At 27.8% G+C, this 23,533-nt stretch overlaps 5 protein-coding genes across 5 annotated transcripts in view; 3 read left to right on the top strand and 2 right to left on the bottom strand.

Annotated features, from left to right (window-relative positions):
- LOC109598630 (suppressor of lurcher protein 1) overlaps nt 1–1,221 on the top strand; it is a 154,662-nt gene extending 153,441 nt beyond the window's left edge. Inside the window, exons 14-15 of the mRNA XM_049964787.1 lie at nt 281–531; nt 596–1,221. Coding sequence (XP_049820744.1) covers nt 281–531; nt 596–654 — 310 coding nt within the window. The 3' untranslated portion in view covers nt 655–1,221. The remainder of the gene's footprint in view (nt 1–280; nt 532–595) is intronic.
- A 102-nt stretch (nt 1,222–1,323) lies between these two features.
- LOC109598621 (probable prefoldin subunit 5) lies at nt 1,324–2,591 on the bottom strand. The gene is made up of 4 exons (XM_020014523.2): nt 2,345–2,591; nt 2,145–2,279; nt 1,955–2,029; nt 1,324–1,903 (listed from the first exon to the last, which is right to left on the bottom strand). The coding sequence occupies exons 1-4, from the start codon at nt 2,444–2,446 to the stop codon at nt 1,748–1,750; spliced, it is 468 nt and encodes a 155-aa protein (XP_019870082.1). The 5' UTR covers nt 2,447–2,591; the 3' UTR covers nt 1,324–1,747.
- A 121-nt stretch (nt 2,592–2,712) lies between these two features.
- Nucleotides 2,713–3,226, top strand: LOC109598623 (uncharacterized). The gene is made up of 3 exons (XM_020014524.2): nt 2,713–2,884; nt 2,937–3,060; nt 3,115–3,226. Exons 1-3 carry the CDS (start codon nt 2,787–2,789, stop codon nt 3,172–3,174), a joined length of 282 nt encoding a protein of 93 aa, XP_019870083.1. The 5' UTR covers nt 2,713–2,786; the 3' UTR covers nt 3,175–3,226.
- A 172-nt stretch (nt 3,227–3,398) lies between these two features.
- Nucleotides 3,399–4,352, top strand: LOC109598619 (3-oxoacyl-[acyl-carrier-protein] reductase FabG-like). The gene has a single exon (XM_020014521.2). The coding sequence runs from the start codon at nt 3,501–3,503 to the stop codon at nt 4,272–4,274; it is 774 nt and encodes a 257-aa protein (XP_019870080.2). The 5' UTR covers nt 3,399–3,500; the 3' UTR covers nt 4,275–4,352.
- Nucleotides 4,353–10,788: 6,436 nt separating this feature from the next.
- Nucleotides 10,789–23,533, bottom strand: part of LOC109598624 (lachesin) — a 46,354-nt gene continuing 33,609 nt past the window's right edge. Inside the window, exons 3-8 of the mRNA XM_049964788.1 lie at nt 20,183–20,380; nt 13,939–14,060; nt 13,600–13,750; nt 13,343–13,440; nt 11,392–11,691; nt 10,789–11,210 (exon numbers count right to left, since the gene is read on the bottom strand). Of these exons, the coding sequence (XP_049820745.1) occupies nt 10,878–11,210; nt 11,392–11,691; nt 13,343–13,440; nt 13,600–13,750; nt 13,939–14,060; nt 20,183–20,380 (1,202 nt within the window). The 3' untranslated portion in view covers nt 10,789–10,877. The remainder of the gene's footprint in view (nt 11,211–11,391; nt 11,692–13,342; nt 13,441–13,599; nt 13,751–13,938; nt 14,061–20,182; nt 20,381–23,533) is intronic.

Genomic DNA, 23,533 nt, shown 5'->3' on the forward strand with positions numbered 1-23,533 from the left:
GGAATCAGAATCATAATTAATTAAACTACTTCGGATTTGGGGAACGAGAAATGACATTTTCTGCCAACAAAACCTGATTTATTAATAATACAATTAGATTAGAAGTTAATTAATTAATTTGCCCATTGTAATTGGTGAACTATAACTTTATTTTATAACTGCAACATTTGATTAAATCAAATCATGTTATATAGGGCAAGTTAGCGTAATGCACACATGAAGTTTTAAATATTTAACTCTCTTATTACTCAATGTCCCAAATAATAGTGTTTTTTTATAGCTGTGAAGCGATATCCGCAAGTGACTACGTAGAATTTTCCAATTATCTGACGAGAGATAGGAAATATGATCGGCACTGCGGCCAGTTGAAGGAGTTCGACATTGAGTCGGACAAGAGATTTTTCAGGGTGACATTCCGATCCAACGACCGGCTAGACGGTACCGGCTTCAATGCGACCTACCATTTCATGCACGAAGTGGAAACCTATACAGGAAAACCGGAGAAAACCAATGGATCTCGTTCCCTAAACGGTAAAATAAAATAGATTTATTATATAAAATATGTATATATAATAACATATTTTTCTTATTTCAGGTCTTTGGGGTCCTGTTTATCTTTTATTCATCATATTGATGACAAAACTGTCGACATAATCACAATAAATACATTTTATAAAAAGCAATACCGATTTCTTTGGTGAGAAATAGGCGAAGTTTTAAACTGTGTAATACTATTTTAAATTCAAAGACTGTAAAATAAATACGATTTAAACAAATTTATATACACATATGTTATGTTTTTGTGTTACATTTTATAAATTAATTGATAACATTGTATTTCAAATGTTGTTTTTCGAACATATCTACTGAAATTATACACGGAATTAGTTGAATATTCTCTTATAATAGATTTTTCAATAATTCTATGAATATTTTCAGAACTAAATCAATGAAATGTCTATTATAAACATGTAAATAAATGTATATGTTATAGGTTAATATGGTCATTATAACTTTCCTCTTGATATATTTTCTGCCTATGAATACCATGGACGAAAGCCTACTTGAAATAATTTTTTAATTATATATATAAAAAATTCATTTATTGCGGTCCCTGGTATTAATATGTTCTATATTAAGAAATTAGAACAATCTGATAATACTGAACTTTGTAATTTTATTTATAAACTTGGGTTTATACATACATGTATATGTATAACATGTAATTGTTTTATTTTATTTTGAGCAATTAGTTTATTTTTTAAGAAATATTTGATACTCAATATTTCATTGAATGTTTAAAGGGAAAAGCAAAGTGACAAATGAAATTAAAAGAAACTTTATTTAGCATTTACTCAACAAATAATTGCATTGTATTTTCACACAAAAAAAAGATGAAAGAATTCAATTCAACAAATGAAAATCCTAGCTTATGTCCGTTATGGCCAGAAAATCTTAACAATTTTGCTTTTATTTGTTACTTTACTAAACCACACTTTAATAATCAAACTGAACAACCTGTCTGTTAATTCTCAATTATGCAGCATCATAAAATTGTTTTGACTCAATTTCAACTAATAAATACAATATGTTAGATAAATGTAGACTGTAAAATCATGGACCCTTTGTACATAAATTACAAATTAAGAATATAGTGCACAATAATAAAATGAAATAATTGTTATAAATATGTGTTTTAATTATAAACAAAAGATCAAGATAAATAAATAAATTTATGCAAGAAGTTTCAATGGTCTATTGTCTGTTTTAATTTGAGTTCCAAGATTTCAACAATTGTATCCCTAATTCGGCTCTTCTCTAATCCAAGTAACTGAATTTTTTCCATTTGTTCAGTAACAAATTTTATTTTTCTTTGGAAATAATCCTTAGCAGATTTAAGATCCTGAAATTTAGTTGTTGTATTATCACAAATTTTAATATTAAATAGTTTTACCTTTTCTGCATAATATCTAGTTCCTATATCAATAATAACATTGTTTGGATCTACAAGTTTGCCTGGAACATACATCTTAAAAAGTGTTAAAGAAATTAATATGCCAAATATAGTAGACGCACAATAATAAATTTAATATCATATATTAGTCAATAAATCAATGACTACAAGTTTTTCCATAAAAGGATACAGATCCAGTGAGTGGCACTAAAATCTCTTTTCCTTCACTATCAGGGCTAATTTTTTCCAGAGATTCACTAGAATTTTGAAATTTCGACTGTGCTAACTTTAATGATTGCAAAGAGTCCTGAAATAAGCCCAATTCCTAGAAATAAACGACAAATTTATTAACATGCCTCGATTTTTAGGTTAGTTTCGCCCGGTTCTAACCTGATCAAGTTGGTGTTTTAAAGAAGATAACTGTTTGACGCTCAAAGTCGTCAGATCAATTTGTTTCATGTTTGGCTGTTCGGTTGACGATATTTGTGCCATTTCTGCCTATTTGATTTGTTTGTTAAAACTAAAACTATTGTCAACTGCACTGAAGTTCTTATTTCTGAACACGCCTACCAATTCAAGGCACTCGAAGAAACTTGAGATTTTGAAAAATTGGTAATGTAAATGTTACTTTAAGTAAAGACACTCTATTAATTATAAAAATACTTTTATGTGTGTTAAATCAGAATTGTCTAATAGTTTGACAATTTATCATTAAAATTTCTGTTGTTCTTCTTCGTCTTCTGTCATTCTAAAAATCCCTAGAGAACTGTCAGTTTTATGACAGAAAATTGGGTTATAAAATCGAAATAAACAAAGGAGTTGGATAACCAAAATGATTCTTTCAAGGGGTGCAGCAACCCTCAGATCCCTGCGTAGCTTGCAGAAGAACTCCGCTCAATTCAACCAAGCTATTAGAAACAGCAGTCACGGGTAAATCTGATTATTAACCAAAAGGTTACATAACAAACTAAATTCATTTCAGTTGGAATTATCGTTCGGCTGGTCCTCCGGCTTCACCATTCATTCTACGATTTGCAGAAGTAGCACAGGGTGTAGCTTGGTGGTGGATTTTGTGGCACTTGTGGACTGAACCTGGTCACATTTTTGTAAGTTGTGATTAATAATTAATTGGTATTTGTAAGTAATAAATATTGTTCTAGGGTGAATTTGAGTACCCAGATCCTTCAAAATGGACAGATGCGGAGCTAGGTGTTGAATAAATTGATTCTAATGTAATTAACTAGTTGTTTAAATAAATTTTGGTGATATTTATGTTGTTAATTATTTTTTACTTTAAAATCTTTATATATTAGTATACATTTAGTGATAATACAATGGTTTATATATTTAAATAATTCATTCACGGTTTGTTAATTCCCAAGCGCAGTTCAAATTAGCAGATTCAAGCGCGAAATACAAATCTTAACATTTGACCTTCAATAGTGAGGTTATTCCCATGATATATTATCCATTGCGTATTTCAGATAAGATTCCTCTTAACCTTATTAATCAGTAATCACTCAACATCAATTTATATTCTAAAACAATGAGTTTTGTAGGTAAAGTAGTGTTAATAACAGGCGCAAGTTCGGGAATTGGGGCCGCAACAGCCCAACATTTCGGCAAACTGGGCGCTAGCTTGGCTCTAACCGGTAGGAATGCTGAAAATCTAAATAAAGTCGTGTCAGAATGTAAACTTCCCCCGAACACTCCCGCACCACTGGTACTAATTGGAGAACTGACCAATCCCGAAGACACCAAAGCCATCTTAGACAAAACCATTACTCATTATGGTAAATTGGACGTGCTAGTGAACAACGCTGGAATTTTGGAAACCGGCACGATTGAGACCACTTCCTTGGAACAGTATGACAGAGTCATGAACACAAATGTAAGATCTTTGTATCATTTAACACACCTGGCAACTCCATACTTGATCAAAACTAAGGGAAACATTGTAAACGTCTCAAGTGTCAACGGAATTCGATCTTTCCCTGGTGTTTTGGCTTACAACATTTCAAAGGCAGCAGTCGATCAGTTTACAAGATGTGTGGCCCTGGAATTGGCTCCTAAACAAGTACGATGCAACAGTGTCAATCCTGGTGTTGTAGTGACAAATTTACAGAAAAGAGGGGGATTGAATGAAGAACAATACCAAGCATTTTTGAAGAGGAGTCAGGAGACACATGCTTTAGGGAGACCTGGGGAACCTGAGGAAGTTGCTCAAACTATAGCATTTTTGGCTAGTGATGGGGCTAGTTTTATTACTGGGGCAAGTGTTCCTGTAGATGGAGGCAGACATGCTATGTGTCCGAGATAATCCATTTCATTTTTCCGTTATATTGTTATATTTTTGGATTCAATTTTTTAATGTACCTAATACAGATTGTTATTACTATTGCGTCGTTTTTTATTTACTTATTTAGAAGTTTAGATAAAATTGGAGGTAATATATTTTGATAAAACTTTAACTAAATTTGTGTTAATTACCCCCAATAAACAAGCAATGTGATTTTATAAATTTTCTGTGACGTTAAATGATTTTAATTGGGTCTCAAAGAATGTAACACGAGGTCCGGTAGTGAAAATATTGTATATTTTTGCGATTATTATATTATTAATATTTTTTGCCGAGTGACATTAAATTAAGGACTATCACTCACATTTTATAAACTTTATTTCATAACAATTTGTATTTGTAAACAACAGTTGATTAAACAAAGACGGACATTGAAAATATATACTTTGATCTACTTTATAAATACACCAAACTTGGATTTTTTTAATTATAAAATTATTTAATCATATACTTGTTAAATTATAAGTTTATCAATATATTCTATATTTATGGAATTACACATGGAATAATTATTCGTAATAAATAACATGTGACAATTTCGAAAACTTTGACGTAAAATGCAATAAAAAATATAAATACATATTACAGAAATTGTTAATCAAAACTTAGATGATAAGTGATACATTGTTGAAATATTAATAAAGGCAATTTTCCGTATTCGTGTGTTTACATTAATGTAAAATATGAAAATAGATTTGTGTTTCTATAATCAAAACATTATCGTATTGATATCATTTCCCTATTTATGTTTGAAACCAAATGAATATTTTATGTTGATTGTCATTGTTTATAATATAATACAAATAGAGAGTAACTAATTAAATTTATAATAATGAAATTAATTAATTAAATTTTCACAAATATTTTGTATTAAATAAGTATTAGGGAATTATTAAACTTTTAATTACATATTAAAATCAAATATTTAATCATAAAACAAACATATTCTAACTCATATTTATTAGATATAAATTTTCTTTAATTTGTATTTTACGTACAAGTTTTTTCTTTAAGTGCTATCAAAGCTTATACAAATAGTTTTAAAATTATTGACAAATATTAGTATGAAGAAAATAAGCCCACAAAGCACATTAAATCGTATAATTTTATCATCTTAAAATCGAATTTTTAAGTTCTTCCAATCATGTGTACACAAGTAAGTATATACGAAAAAAATTCGTACCGCACACAAACTACCACACGTGTGGTAATTATTTGTTTACATTATTATAATAACCACGCCGGAATCAGCTGCTCAATTTTTCTAATACTGCTAATAGCCCAGATAAGAACTATCTATGTGACGCATTTTTGCTCCAGTATAAATACCATCCGACTTATTCAGACAATCAAACAACAACAGTCTTCTGTACCAGAAACTATATTGCAATCAGTGTTACGATTTGGTAACAGAATAAAGCCAAGATGCAGCAAAGTAAGTTAGTCGGAGCAGCTACTCGCTACATCGCAGGAAGGAATGCAGTCCAGACAGTTTATTGGAGGACTCAACCCAACTCGGAACAACCGAAATTGGTCAAGATGTCCAAGACGTTCCATTTTGGGAAATCGGACGCCAATATTGCACCTCCCATGCACGTGAGGCAAGAACAAATCACCCGATTTTAAAAGTATTATAACAAGTATTATAAATGTAGACTTGCTCTACGCTTAGGGGGACGGAGTATTTATTTAATTGTAAACGAATTACAATTTTTTTAATATAATTGTGCTTTAATATTATTTTTGAATAATGTAGAATTAATTTAATTTATATAATAAATGTATTTTATAAAAGTCGTATTGTTATTTGAATATTATGTTCGTTTTTATTATTCTCTTAAATGGCGTTCTACTACTTAATCTACTTAAATCTTCATGCATTCAACAACAACAGAAATGTGAATTATAAATAGTTTTCTCCTACATGTGTTGTATCTTGGTTGCCTAGGAAAGTGACAGGAAGAAGGACTAAACAGCTTTAATATTAGTTACGTTAATATGAAATTTCTGTTTAAATAAAACTCCATTTATTAACTGATATTTTCAACTTTGTAGTTTTAATTCATTTTGTTACTAACTGTGTTGTTATTATTCATGAATTTTGCTTCCTGCTTTTTTATATCGTTATTCCTTAATAGACTTGTCTATGTATGTTCTTATATACCCATGTCTGCAGATGCGTCTGTCCACTCACTACTCAATTCCCGATCACATCAAAATGACTTTTTTATTCTTCTTATTATTATGCAGGGTGCTTCATAACCGATTTTTTTAAATTTAATATAACCAATTAATTTGTTTTAGAAAAATTTGTCAGACGAAAAAACCGTAATTATCAATAGGATATTGATTTAATCAATGGATGGATTTATTAATTATTCCAAATAAATAAACAATGTGATTGCACAAAAATCTTATGACGTTAAAAGAACTTATCTTGGACACAAAATATAACACGCAGTGTGTTAGTGGAAATTTGTATTTTTTGAATATTAATATCTCTAATGTCACAATTTGACACTTACACTCATTTTTATAAACTTTGTAAAATCTTGATAAAATAAAAACTGTGTGCACGTGTAACACAAGAACATTTCCGTTTATTTAAAAATAATAATAATAAAACAATATATTTATAAACATGGCGTGTAACAATTTTCAAAACATCGATTCAAAACTTCGATGACAATGATCAATTAAATGATACTAACCTTATTGAAATAATAATAAGCAAATTCATTTTTTTAGTTCAAAGGATATTGGTATAATCAAATTATCCCAAATAAACACACAATGTGATTGCATAAAAATCTTATGACGTTAAAGAAATTTATCTTGGTCACAAAAAATGTAACACGCAGTGTGTTAGTGAAAATTTATAAATTTTAAATTTTTGTTTTATTAATATATATATAATGAAAGTGAGTTCTACAATTAAGTCTGCTAGACACAATGCGTTTATTTAATGCATCGAATTTTCAATAGTGTGTAACAGGCCTCATCAGATTTTTATAAATTAATAAATCTTATTAAAGAGTTTAGGCGCTCTCAATCATTATTGTTTCTATTTTATTAAAATATTAAGTTTCGTCCCGTTATTTATGTAAAATCTTGATATCTAAACGAAAACGTATAATGATATAAATTTATTTATAGTTTATTTTTTTAATTTTTATTGCGAATATAGACTTGCATAGGCGAATATGCGTAAAAGAAATATTTCCATTTATTTCAGTAAAAATAAAAATAGTATTATATGTATTTTTCATATTATTGTATACAAACAATCATACACTAACAATTTTCTGATAAAGTAAATTTTATTTACTTATTTATTTATTTATTTTACTTTTAAGTGTTAATTAAAAGAACAATATCGATTTAATTTCTTTTTTATTAGGTGGTAACATTTAAATAAAAAAAAAATTGATTGAAATAGTGGTATTGATTAATAACTATAATTATATAAACAAAACAACTGTATTTTTAAATATATGCTAAGGAATTATCTTAATATTTGGTACTTTGTAACAAGATATTTTTTATGCAATTTTAGTATATTTTTTAATCATAAAGAAATGATAGGCCATAATATTAAATCACTACATGACTTATAGGGTATATAAACCAAATAATTGTTGTAATGTGTTCATTAAAAAAAAGTATATATACACCCTATAATTTTTAAAAAGTAAACTCTTCTCTTATTTATATAAAACTACACGTATTTCAGAGACTGACCTGCGTTTCATTGTCGAAATTTGTGCACTGTATTGTACAAACATGTAAATGTAGAGATGATATTGTTTAATTTTATCATTTTTATTGCACTTTGAGTTCCTTTTGTTGTTTATAATCCGATAAACCTATTTTTATCGAGGCCAGTCCTACGAAAAGTACATTTAAGTAAGTAAATACATAAGAACTTATATGACCCATTAATTGAGAACATTAGAACATTATCTAGTAATTATTTGTCTATTGTATTTTATTATAAAAGGCTTGCTAGAATTAGCTGTAACATTTTTCTAATATTGATAATAGCCTCAGATAACATTTATCTAGGTGACGTATTTTTCTTCCAATATAAATACCATGGAATGGATTTCTGTACCAAAAACTACGTTACACTAACACAGTAGTGTGCCTGTTTGGTAACACCAAGAAGCATCATGTCGCCAAGTAAGTTATTTGGTTCCGCAGTTTCTCGCTATTTTCCTCGAAGATATGCGATCCAGACCATTTATTGGAGGACACGACCCAACTCGGACATGCCAAAATTGGTTAAGATATACAAAACGCTGCATTTTGAGAAACCAAAGGTAACAAACGCATCTCCCATGCCTGTGAAACAAGAACAAAGTACCAGATTTTAAAAATATTACAATCAGTATTATATGTTTTAAAGAGGGAAGTATTGTATTATTTCAATTATATTTATTTATTGATTGTGTGTTTTTGTGTAGCGTTATTATTATTATTTAGTAATAATGTTAAATAATGCAAATAAATCAACACTATTTTTGTTAAACTGTATTATTATAAATTGTATTTTTATATTAAAGATATTAAAATAATTTACAAAAAACATTCACAAGAGAATTTTCATTAATAAATAATTAATACTTTTAAAATGATAATATTCCTATTATTTATGACACGATCAGGCTTCCACAAATTAAAAGACAAAGAAAAATGTCTTTTATTGTTGTGTCTATGGTCCACACCCACTCAGTTCCTGCAAGTGTATCTATAGATTGTTTTTCTTACTGTCGCCATCTATTATCAATCTTGGTACATAACATTGACGTTAGACGCCTAGAGATATGACAAGATTTCTATTTGCTGTTGTCAACGTTACTATTAATGACGTCAGATAACGTTACTGGATACTTTCATCAGTTTTTGAATTAGTTTTAACAGTCTCAGAATTGAATTTAAAATTAATTCTTATTTTAATGAATTTGATCAAGATCTATCTAGTGATAGATACGATTTATGGATGGGAAAATAATATATTAATGGAGTCTTTGGAAGATAATGTATTTGGTACATATAAAAGGTTTTTTACATTAAAATTTAAGACTATTATAAACAATTCAAATGTGATTTGCTTAAATATCTCTCACTCTTATTCCACCTAATTTTTTAAAATTATGATTACAAAATAAATGATAACTTATTTTAAATTGTGTGTACATTAAAAAATATATATACAAATATGGCACAAAACACACACAGACAAACACACACATTCTTGTAAAAATATAAATATTATTTCCTGTCTTAGAGTATTAAATTAATTAATTTATTAAATTTAAAATACTATCTTGTTAATTATGCATAACAGTTTTATTTTTTTATTATAAAGAATAAAGTAACGAAATTAATCAAGAAATGATAATATAGTACAGTATTTTGAAAAATAATATAACAATATATTATAAGTTTTTTTTTGTAAAGTTTATATAGAGAGTGATGCGTATATAAAGCTAAATCTCAGATGTTTTAGTTAAAAAAATTTTGTCTTTAAATGTTATAGATTTAAAATATATTGTCAGATTTTAAGTACACTATGTATATAGGTCTGCGAACTGTAGCCCATTATATAGGGATCGCTCTATATATTATTATTACAGTCATATGCAGTAGTGAGTAAGGGTTTAATAAAAAATTAAATATACAGTAAAATTTTTAGTAAGAAATAGATAACTATAAACTCTTTAATTCTTATATTAATTTCTCTATTAAAATAATTAATTGTTGTCAAACGTTTTAGCAACTCTGTAATTTTATTATCAGATACGCAAATAATAATTTCAAATCTCTAAACTCCTGAGACCCTCCAAAACACTGCTTGCTTATGACTATACATAAAACAAATATTAATTCTTACATAAAAAAAACTTTTTTTAAACTATTAATTCGGCATTATTGATACTGAAATGTGATAAATTAAAAAAATAATAATAATATACAAAAATTCAGTACATAACAAAACTACCAGATTTGAATCTCAATAGATGAGCCTATTAAAATAAATAATATAAATATTAATATACAAAAAATTTACACATTAACAATATATCTTAAAATAACAAACAATTTATTTGAAAATACTTAGCTATGCTAATAATTATTATTAGTGAATAAATTAATTTTTTTTAATTTTCAATGTTATTTTTAATATTTTAGAGCATCTAGAATGATATATATCACAAAATGTCAATTTTTCAAGACATATATTCAATGTTTTCAAAATTAAAAAATGTAATTTATATGAATGTGCTTTCTTATGTTATGTACGTATTGTAAATTGGCATCTGAAGTGAAAAGTTAGTTTCTGTCAAGAATAAAAACCAGGGAATACGGGCACTAACAGCCAACAAATAAAAATTAAATGTTGCTCTATTTTATTTATCGATACCACGAGGTATTTTAATAGTATGTACATAATTCGAAGCAAACTACAATGTAATATGTTAAAAATTACCCTATGTATTTTGTTTTTACATATTATTCAACATTTGTGTAAAATTCAAGATTAACTTTTGTTCGAATAAATTACGCACATTTTATATTACTCCAAACTAAACACTCATTTAATTTAATAATTAAGATAAACAAAATAATAAGTTGATAAGTGACAGAGTTTTTATGAGTCGCACTGTGCATGAAGGGACCGCCTTTTCTTGAAGTAAACCATTGATGCATATCTGAAAGTTCACCAAATCCGTGTTGATTCTTCGTCTGCACAAGAACTTCATACACAGAATCAGGATCCAAATTGTTGATAAGGAAAGATTGCGTCCTCTCACATGTGGCAGGATTGTAGCTTTGAGTTGGTTTTACTGATAAGTCGTGCCACTGACCCGGCAGATGATAAGACGAGTTCATCTGAAGTGAAACAGAAATTAAAATAAATTTTTATTTACCTTTAAAATAAGCATTTTAAATAAATGTCAACCTTAAAATTTTTCATATTAATAGTAAATATTATTTGTAAAGGAGGAAGGAAGACAAGTGTTGAAACTCCAAAAACAATTCACTTCACAATTATCAGTTTATATTAAATTACCATCATTTTCCGATAGAGTATCCTGACTTCCAAAATTGGAAACACAGATGGAACAACCCATTTTAGTTCATATTCGTGGGGATTGGAATATTGCGGGCTGATAATTCGGGCAGGTCCAGGTTTTCCTGATAGTTCTATGTATTTCTTATCCCGTCCTAGCGAATTGGATACAATACAACTGTAATTTCCAAAATCGGAAAGCTGTACTTTTTTTATCGTCAACGTATAAGTTTGGCCATTGTTGTTCATAAGCCTTCTGTCAGTCGGTTGAAGAGGAAATGAATCTTGATACCAAAGTACCTAAAACAAGGGAATTAATGTTAATTGAATAATTTTATTATTATTATTATTATTATTATTATTATTGCTATTTTAATATGAATGGCACAACCAATTAATTGATTTAATTTTAATGAGACTTTTGAAGAAAAATTGAACAAAATTCTTGTTATTTAGAAAAGAAAATACGTCAAAATAATAATAAAATACTGAACAACAGTTCTCATTCGCAGCGAAAGAGCAAAAAGGCATTATTATGCACTTCCCGACGATTTGTTAAATAAAATGTATTCATGTCTTTATATCATGTTACGCCCACCCCCGCCATAGAAATAGTAACGGGACGCGGCGGTAGCAATTAGTATTTCAATCTCCTTATAAATGTTCCTAATCTCCAACTTTATAATCATATTAATGTTCTATTCCACCTCCCAAGACAAGGTTACAAGAGTCTTACCCTACAGCTCTTTTAATAAAAAACTCAACGTCACAACCTTTTCAGATTCAAATCACATAATTTAACTTATTCCTTCTTTGTACATTCAATTCGCTTTCATAAATTATTTTTATAGAGACACGTAAAAACGTATGCAAAGGAGAGGATGAAAATTATGTAGATGTTTCTCCGTCATTAAAATAATTTCATAAACATTTCTAAATTTAATATATTTTTTAATATAGTAGACTTAAATATAAATAAGATGTTACAAATTATAATTGAAATTTTTAAATTATAACGACTGAGATTCATTGTAAATAGTGTTGTGGAATATTATATTTGAAGAATGAAAAATAATTTGAAATTATTCATTTATTATTATGTTTAATCATGTATGAATATTACACAATACAATTCAAATTTAAATATTATGGTAATTTTAAATTGTTTTCGTATTTTAGTCATTTATACCGTTGTAAATGATATTTAAAAATGTATTTTATAGAATTATTATTATATATTATTGTTTACTTAAAATACGTATAATATACAGGATGTTTAATTGATTCATTAGAGGTTTATAGAGAACTAAAAAAGATTTTCAAACATTTTTTTCACATATTATATTTTTGTAAAAATATTCATGTTGGCTGTGATATATATATATATATATATATATATATATATATATATATACAACAAATTCATAGAGAATTAAAAAATTCGGGACGAATGGTAATTCCATTTGAAATAAGGTTACTGGTAATTAAAATGGAAGCAGAAGATCCTCTACTAATGTACTAATGATTCAAGTAGTCACCATGTATATAAGAACACAAACAAAATATGTTTGATTTTAACCTTTCAACATGTTAAACATACTTTTTTAGTTTGGTTTTACACAAAACATAGAAAAAACAATTTAATAACAGGGAAAATGTCTCTTTATTTACTTAAAATTCGCAACTAATAATAAAATTCATAAAAATACAAACTAATTGAGATAATTATTTCCCGAAGAACGAAATAAATAGTCATAATAAGATAATTAATTATCAACATGATGAAGTTAAATTAACAAGTGATCTTATTAAAAAGAAGTACTACAACGTAGGATTTTGGATTGCGCTATTAATTCGCCTTAATAAATAAACATTAATTAAAACGAAAAACAATAGGACACAATTACAGTTGATGTAATTAGAGTTGACAGATTTATGCTGGAAAACTTACCTCAGCTGGAGGATCAGCGTGCACAATACAGTCTAATTTAGCTTCTAATCCTTCACCGGAGTTCACCCAGGACCGCAGTACGCTCACCTCTGGAGGATCTAAAAATTTATAAATCTTTCATTACTTCCAGTTATTTGAGATTAGGTAAGAACATGAAAATATTTTATTAAATACGACAGAAACATTGAAAATTGTTTCAAGTAAAATTTCGAAATGTTCTTAAAATTTTATGGGATTTTTCACGCTTTTACACTTACATAATACATGTAGATTAATTTCTCCAGTAATAGGTTGTCCTATTCCATTAGAAGCTGTGCACTGATACAGTCCTGCATCTTGTCGTCTTATATCGTTTAAATTTAACAGATAGCCAGACTGTACTTGAAGTCCAGAAGGAAGAATTCCATCCTGAAATTTAAAAATTTTAAACACTCATTGCTTGATCGTGCAAGAACCTCATAAAATCAAAATGATTTTTATTTCTTTCAATCAATTTAATTATTTTATTTCCTGTGAGGAATATAATAGTAAAAGTTAAAAGTAGTTTGTTATTCATTTAATTCCTTTCTTTAACCAAATCTTTTCAGATAACTTACCTTTTTAGACCACTGAATGATAGGACCTGGATTCCCATTAGCTTTGCATTCAAATGAAACTGTCCCGCCTTTCTTGGCGACCACTTTGCCATTCTGAGGAAAAATTTGTATGCTTGGTGCAGCTGAAAAAAAAAATGTCAAAAACGATTCGAATGTAAAATTATTCACCTATATATAACAAGTTTAAAGTGACATTCTTTATATTCTACAGATAAAAGGGTAAAACAAAATAGTCATTCAAAAGTTATTGTACATATTTATAATGCAGATATTTTAATATTTAGAGTATTTTTGTTTTTTTAAAATCCTCGCAAGCACAGTGTACTTGTTTGTTATGCATTATTACAGTTTGTTATTGTTTCTTATGAATGTAAACAATGTTAAACTAAACGTTAGAGAATAAAAATTTGAAATTTTAAACAACGACAAATTAATTAACTCATTTTTAAAATCCGTTTTACTACAGCAATGTTCAACTAATTTTTCCATTACTAAAAATATTTTGAAGAAACAAAGCAACTTTTATTAAATGATTTCTAATTTGTTTTTTCCTGTATACCCACTGCCAGTGATAAAACACACATTTTATCCACATATCCAAAATTTATTCATTTTATTTGTAAACAATTTAATTATTATTTTTAATTTGAAATCTCGCTATGCTGTAAATTTACAAAGATCCATTAATAAATATATCAAATTATTCATAGCATATCATATATCTTTAAACAAATAGTGGCGCTAAATCATTCAATAAAATTACAAAGTAACACGAACGATACGACTGCACGGCTGGAGGTGCTTTAAAATTCATATGGGGAAAGACAATTTCCACTGCGAGTCGAAATGTTGCGGCGAATTTTATACCTTGGCCCTTTGTAACCATAAAAGTAAACCACCTTTAAATGGCGTCCATAAATTCAGTTCTATCGCATTGCCCCTGCATAAAATATGCACTGCACACAAGTAAAAATGATTGTAGCATACACCTGAATTATGTCATCAGCAGGGAACATCATAATTCATAAGGTCAGGTGTATTTTCCATGTTCACTCTCAAAAAATTGCTTATAACATACCGTTGGTATATTTGAATAACAAAAAGTGAAAATGTTTTGGATATATTGCTAAGCTTTTTTAATCAAAATAGTACTTATAGAGGGGATGGTGCATTAGTTTTTTTAGAGTTAATGATTCAAATATCAAATAACAGTTAACAATGCTTTCTAGTACAAAGTTGTCGCGTCAAAAGTTGATTAATTAAATTATAACATAATAAGAAATTACTGTTGTAGAAACGTATATTTTTTTGAAATGTTTTTATTAAAAAGAAAGTTTCCGAATTAAAAAGAGTGTCTCCACGTTCTCTTTTTTACAACGTGAAATAAGTTTATCCTAAAAAAAATCAAGAGCAACTTCACTGTGTTTTGGTGTGTATTATAAAAAGAAATGGATATGAGTAAATTATCTAGGCTCAGGTGGACCATTTTTAGAGTGTGTCATTTAGGAAATCGAAACGGCCATAGTTTAGAATTAAAAATTACACACAGTACTTCGCTTACGCCAACTTTTCTGTATCGTTGTTGATTTTAAATAAATGAAACCAAGAAGTTCTTTTAAGAAATTCTGCATTTTTCTTTAAATATAGTGTACTTCATAGTCATAAATTAAACGAGTTAAAAGAAAGTTTATACAAAAATATCAATTCAATTTTAAAGTATTACGATTAAACCATTATTTGTGAAATAATAATTCGAAACATTAGAGAAAACTGTCACTGCTCAGACAAGATTACTGCTCCCAGAGCCCCACTACGTTTATCTTCAGGCAGATGAGCCAAACAATTATTATCACAACAATCTAATTTAAATTGAGTGCTTTTTCAATTCCACTTCATAATGAGCAAGATGGGTTTTTAATTTGCATTGTTTTCATTAGAACGTTTCGCATCTCCCTTTCCTGTTCGCAGCCTCGTTGTATTGTATCGTTCATAAATATCGTAGAATACCATATGGCGAATTTTCCATGTATATCATTCACTAATTAAAAAACAATAACTGAGTATTCTTTATTTAAACAATAAAATCTCAAAAAGGTCGCAAAATAATTGAAATTATAATACTTAATATCAGTATACCATATTATTATATAGTTATGAAAGCATTTGTTATGGTTTTATAACCTTTAACATACTGATTGATATCAGAAAGTGTAAGCAAAATGCTGTACCTACAATAGACAAAAGATAAGCGAGAATGTGATCCCTTCTTCAAACAAAGTGGAAAGTAGCCTGCACCACTCTAGTCACGTTTTTTATCACGGTGCCCTATCGCTGCCAACTTATATCGATTCTTTTTAGAAGATAATTAGCTTTTCGAGACTAAGGGCACACTTTTATTCAACCCGATAAACTACGCAAAGTGGTATAATTAAAATATGTTATTATGTTATACATATATACAATGAATGTCCATAAACAAGTTTTAACAAAACTACTTTATTAAATAAAACTAAGAAATATAAAAAATATAAAGGTTATCCAAAAATTCTTACCAAGTGAATGTGTTTAAAAAAAGATGTAACTCCACTGAAGTACATACTGTAATTATAGTTACATTACACTATTCAATCTGGATGTAATAGAATATGATCGATCGATATAATGTAATAATTTACCAAATTAAATTACTAATTTTGAAAGAAATTTTTATTGATTAAATCTGTGTTATTTAATTTAAGTATCGGCAAGATATCTCAATTTCGAATTTGTATTTTCGATCGTGCTAGTATAGAGCATCCCCATGAGATAATTGAACTGCGACCATGCTTCAGTTTTGTCCCTCCGGGATGTTTTACAGAACCATATTTTTTTATTAATTAAATTTAGACTCGTTACTAAAAATACTCGTCTCCATTGTTCTGTAGTCCAGGGAATATAATCCTAAGGAATTAGATCATCACATTTCTAGGAGAAACTAGAGCTTTTCTTGTAAGTCTTGAGTCAAACGAATCCCCATCCATTAAACACTTTCTCACTCAACTAATTTTAGCCCATTTTCTCCAAATAGTCCAAATTTCTACCTACCACTTTTCCGGTCTCTAAATATTTTAATAATACGGGAAACCACTGACTTATTTTGCCATAAATTCTTAGCTATCTCTTCATTTTTCGTTCGGCCTTGGTGACAATAACAATTATACTTTTTCAGTTTTAATTCGACCAAAGAATAAATAATTATAATAAGCAAGAGTAATGAACGACCCAAAAATAAAAAATTGTTATAATTTAGTCCATTGGTACCCAATTTTTTATAAGTATAAAATTAGATTGACCAGTTGCTTAATAAACACAACAGTAACTGACAAAACAGGATAGGTACTGACTTCCAAAAGTAGTACAGCTCATTTTTTAAATAAATGTAGTAGTAGTTTGCTGCTGCCATAATCAATGCCACTACTATAAGCGCTGATCCTGTAAATGCAAAAATTAGTTACAAATTATTAATTCTTGACTTTTAATTAATTTTAATTCTGAAGCTACTACGAATTCAGTTTGTTTAAATTAAAAACCCAGTAAAATATTGAAAGTTACTTTTGTGGGCAAAATTTTATGAAGAAAACAAGTCATCAATACTAAATATATTACAGCAAGTAAGGTGAGAATCAAAATTTTGTCATCTACTTTATATAATGCACTACTTATCATTTCACACCATTTTACTGTAATAACAAGAACTGAATCACATAAATATTGATTGAACAATCTCTTAATTGAAAATTTCAAGTAAATGTTCAATATTAAAAGTATATATTAAAATTCTCTAAACAAACCGACAGAAACATTTTTATAGACCTTTCGATTTTCAAAAAAATCTCATTGAAATACATTCCTAATAATCAAAAACCGAATCATGTAGGATTAAAACAGTCTGTGCACTAATGAAGTGCTTTATAGTGTATTTAGTTTTGAAAAATGTACAATTTATTATTGGTGAAATGTGAATACATCCAAATAATTCGGATTATGATCGTACAATTAGAGCACCATAATGTATGTGCATACTTATTAGTAATATATGAAGCTCGCATATATTACTGTACTGCCAAGTTATTTTCTAATGATATACCAATTTAACATCTGTTTAAAATTGATCATTTATTTCCATTTCAAATCGAACTTATTGTAATTTTAGCTTGTTTCAATTAGTAATTAATTCATTTAGTGTAGGTAATCACTAAACCATATTTAGATTACATATAAGCATAATAAAATGAATAATTACTCGTAAATAAAATTACAATTTTATTATGCATAACAAATGAATTAATATTGTAAATTTACATATACATACATATTCCTAACAATTATGATTATTAATAAATGAATAACAAATTAGTAAACAGAACAGTGTAGATATTGCTTTTAACAAGAGAACATTTAATATTTTGAAATATTTTCTAATATTCGAATTCATTTCATTTTATAAAAATTCTGTAACGCAAACATATATAACTAAAACATACTACCTAATTTAATTAATATTCATCGATAGAAAAAAGAGAAAATATTTCAATTTTGAAATTTGTAAATATTTACACTTCTCAATGTATGTATCTGCAATGTGTATTTAAAAATGCTGAATATAGTCGATTCATAATGTTTGCAAATCCGTATTGAGGTAAACACAGCTCAATTGCAGGGCTCAATAATAAAATAACGCATGTATTGTTTACATTAATAGTAAACATCAAATAATCAGTTGAATATAAATTGAAATAAAAATATTCATTTCTATATTCATCTGGAAAATGATTAAAACATTATTAATATTATTATGCATATTATTATTTATTCATAACTTTAATATGAATTTTATTTATTGAAGTTTATATTGAAAACCATCGGAAAATATTTTAATTCCGTTTTACAGCAGTTTTTTTTTATTTCCGTTCCAGCAATATCGATCATCATTTTTATGACAGTAAGTGGGTTTCATAATTGACAGGTGTAACAAAAAGTCCGTCATTTTCATAGAAAATTACTTGTGACTAAAAAATTATTTAGGTATAGATCGTAGAATATGCAAGTAACTTTAGGCACATTTTGTTGCTTCTTTTGTTGTATGCCGTGCAATACCAGATTAATAAATAAATTATCATTTCGACCTCCAGATCCAACTTATGACTTGATAGAAGAAAACGGACAAATCAAGTTGAATTTTAGACCAAGGACATGGATATATTCTGACAGTAACCAAAAGAAGATCGAGGTGTATTGTACAAAAACCAGAAGGCAAAATACCATTGTGTGCGCGTACATTAGATGTTCCACATCTCCCTATTATACCATTTTATTTTCACATGGTAATGCCGTAGACATTGGTGATATGAGTAATTTATATTTTTATTTGGGCACTATATTAAACTGTAACGTTTGTGCTTACGACTACTCTGGATATGGTCAAAGTCAAGGAAAACCTACTGAGAAAAATCTTTATGCAGATATCGAAGCAGTTTTCGATAGTTTGAGGTTAAGGTACGAAATTTTACCAGATGAAATTATATTATATGGCCAAAGTATAGGAACAGTTCCTACCATCGAATTGGCTTCAAAATGTACCGTAGCAGGTGTTATATTACATTCATCTCTTATGTCAGGAATCAGAGTGTTATTTCCGCACAAGAGAAAAACATGCTGCTTAGACTTCTTCAGAAACATCGATAAAGTTCACAGAATTACATCGCCGACATTAATAATCCATGGAACGAATGATCAAACAATTGACTTTTTTCATGGGCTATCTCTTTACAATAAATGTCCAACCGCGGTTGATCCACTTTGGGTAGAAGGGGCTGGTCACAATGACATTGAGAGATTTCCTGAATATTTGGATCGAATCAGAAAGTTCATTTTAATTGATATAAATCGAAATACAAATAATTCTAGATCATCGACTGTACAATGATATCGTATTAAAAAATAAAAGTGGCTAATAAAAGTTTAATTACAAATTTATTCTTATTTACTGTTTATTACCACTTGATATTGTATTCATCAAGTGAAAAGTAAATTTAGTAGCAGTTAAAAAATAATTTAATTTAAATATGTTAATGACAATAACTTACAATAAAGAGGCATTGTAAAAATTTAGTTTTACCTAATAAATTTAATAAACTAGATGTTCAGATTAAATTTATGTTAACATTGACCTTAATTATCAAATATAAAAATTAATTTTACTTACTTAATATTTCTATAGTGTGAATAAGATCACCATCAGCTCCATCACCTAATTGACAGGTGTAATCACCTTGATCAGACGACTTTATGTCCCGTATCTCTAAATTGTAGCCATGCAACGACACTCTGGTATCCCTAGTAATCTTCTGTTGTCCTGCGCTTAAGAGAGATGCACCTTTTTTCCAGACAACCACAAAAGTACCTGAAAATGAATAAAAATTAAATATAACTAGAGAGTATAAATATTCTAATGAGCCAGAGGGAATTGCAAAGCGATGTAAAAATTTAAATATTAAATTATGCTTAGACACGTCGACTTTTAATATTTTTTATCGAAATTAACTTTTAATATTATCGGAAACGTAGAATTTAATCGCAGTCATGCATAAATTAGTAAATTCACATCACATGAAAATAATCTCTTCCATGTTTAAGATGGGGAAGCAATCAATAAATGTTTAAACTAGACTTATTCATGAGTAACTTCCAGTTAAAAATGTTCTTAATTATTGTCGTCAAATCATTTTTAAATTATTAACGTTTAAAACAACAGAAATTTTTTACGAGAACCATATTAAGCCACTGTTGTTTCATACTTTTTTCTAAGTGTGTATGAACCATATAATTATATTTAATGTAGACTGAAAATGAAATGAAAATGTTTTAATTTTATGTTCTATGAACATACTGTAGAATTAAATTTAACATTATCTAATTTAAGTACACACAGCAGGAGTCGGACTGGCACAACAGTCATTTTTGCTTTCATAATTTTAAAAAGAATATTTTCATATAAAAATGATCTTATACTTTATTTCTTGCAATAGTAATATAAATTACAACATCAATAATTTATGATACATGTTTAGTTTACTTTACTTAATTATGTTAGGATAAGATTTTCTCAAAAATAAATATTTTATAACAAGTTATATTATTATCATTGTTATAGAACATTTATTATTGGGCGTTAATTTTTTATATTTAAAGGGGTAATAGTATGGACAAAACACAAACAAAAAAAAATATTTTATCAAGTCAAAAAACTTATTTCAGTCGATCGAATTATTACCCGTTTAAATATTTTACATTGCTTTTTAACAGCCTGTATTTTAAATATTTTTTTATTTTATCTCTCTTGTTGGTAGAATTTACTGCAAATTTCATGTCAATCGTCCACAACTATTGTGGTAGCGCATGTCGAGTTTTTGAAAATTATTTTAAACCCGTCAAAGAGTTAATTTTGTAACAATTATTTAGTGCCATTCTGTTATTAATGAAAATAATGGAAAATAAACCTACCAAATTTAAGCAACCCCTGGATATTACTTGAACAATTGCCCAAATCGGTTATAAATTAAGGCAATTCTACAACAAATAATTCAACTCGAATATCCGAATTCTATTTGCTTTCGGATTGTGTTCAATTACAGAATTGCCCAATTAGCGAAATATATTGATTCCGTTATATCTAATTGGGTTTCATATTTGTATAATTGCCGTTTATTTGATAAAAAATGAGGCAAATGGAATGTACGTGGTAACTATAACTCACAAAGGTTTAATTAATTAAAGGGTTGTTTTTTATTTAATTCTAGAGGGTATTAATTTGAATAATGGGATTTCAATTTCTCGTACAAAGTATTTTGTAACGACGTCTAAATTTTAAAATTATTGAGATTGCCATCCCTAAGTTACATTTAATATTTTTTTAATATCTAATTTAAACTACTGTAAAAAGTAGACCAAAAGTGTTATTTCAGGTTCATTTTATTATTAAAAGAATTGTTCATCAAATCCTTGACTTCTCTATTTGCCAGTCTTCAAAAGAATTGCTAATTGCTTAATGAACAATTTTACTCTAGACTCGATGGCTCATATTGTACAGTTTTATTTAATGTCCAGTGATATTTCACAGTTTAGTAAAAGAGTAAAAGTACAAGGATGGACAGAGTGATATTCTGTCATCCATCGGCCGACCGAACTCAAAAATGCACCAGGATATGGCTGGAACGGGCCAAAGAGCCGCAGAGCGGTTAGTCGACCGATTGTGTGCTTCTCCTGTGCCGATTTCACACTTGATCACGTGGAAACAACCCGAAACTGATATAACGTAGAAACTGCCGATCTGGTAGGTTACACCCAAATGAAATGACACAGACAATCAATTGCTTCGAAAAGATAAAATTTTTATTACTATAAACTCTAATGGATTCTTATTAAATATAAAATAATTTATTAATGTCGAAACTATAAAATTCGATAACAAAACTTTTATACATAATCTTAAATAGTATATCAAAAAAGCTATATTGGAAGGACTCATTTGTATTATAAAATTTATAAATTTACAAATGCTAAATTAAAAAATATATTAACGAATACCAAACTTATCTAACACAGGAATCGTTTTTGATTGAAATTCACATATTTAAATTAAATAATTTAAGGGAAAATATCTAATGTTGTTATAAAGCATACAGTTAAACTATATAAAGTTCATTATACCAAAATGGAATTTCAATTATCAGATATTTGAACATTTTGAAGTTGCCGATTAAATCGACGTAGTCAAATAAGTAAAATAATTTTATTAAACTGTAGTTCATGAGATTTTATTTAATTTACCAGTATATTAATACGAAATTAACTTTTATGCTCCTATTTAATTTATAGCATTTTGTAATAAAATTTTTAAACGAAATTTATAATATTTGAAATTAAAAATTTAACTACTTCCCTAATCAATATTTTCATTATTTGAAGGTCCTATTATGGCAGATTCAGGTGAACATTGATAAAATACACCAATCACAATTTTAAACATATTTAAAAAATAATAATTTATTAAGGTTTTTAGATTAATTATGGGAACGAGTTTTTAAATTTTACTTACTTGCTCTTTTATTTTCTGTTAATGTGTGAAAAAGTAATAAATGTATTTAATAAAAAAGTAATTAATTGCATAGATTAACAAAAAATAATTATAATGATTAATATAAGATGTAATAAATTAAATAAATATTGTCCATATGTTAAAAAATAAATATGTGCGTCTGCACTTTATTTTTGGATAAACGAGTCGAGAAAGATTTACTAAAAATGTTAAAATTGATCATCAAAAGTAAACTCCAATTAAATTGGGCAACATTTGTAAATATGTTTGAAATAATGAAACCTGTTTGCCATATCATGACGATTACGTACACAAAACTTTTAAGTGAAAAAAGTTGAAATTGGTTCCAGCTGTTTTGTATTTCACTTCAAGTGTAAAACTGAAATAAGGCTTGCGCATAAAAAAAACCTAATAACAATATTAGGGGTAGAGCTAACAAGTTTTCCTGAAACTTTTGTG

The sequence above is a fragment of the Aethina tumida genome, chromosome 3 (assembly GCF_024364675.1).
Source record: "Aethina tumida isolate Nest 87 chromosome 3, icAetTumi1.1, whole genome shotgun sequence".
NCBI lineage: Eukaryota > Metazoa > Arthropoda > Insecta > Coleoptera > Nitidulidae > Aethina > Aethina tumida.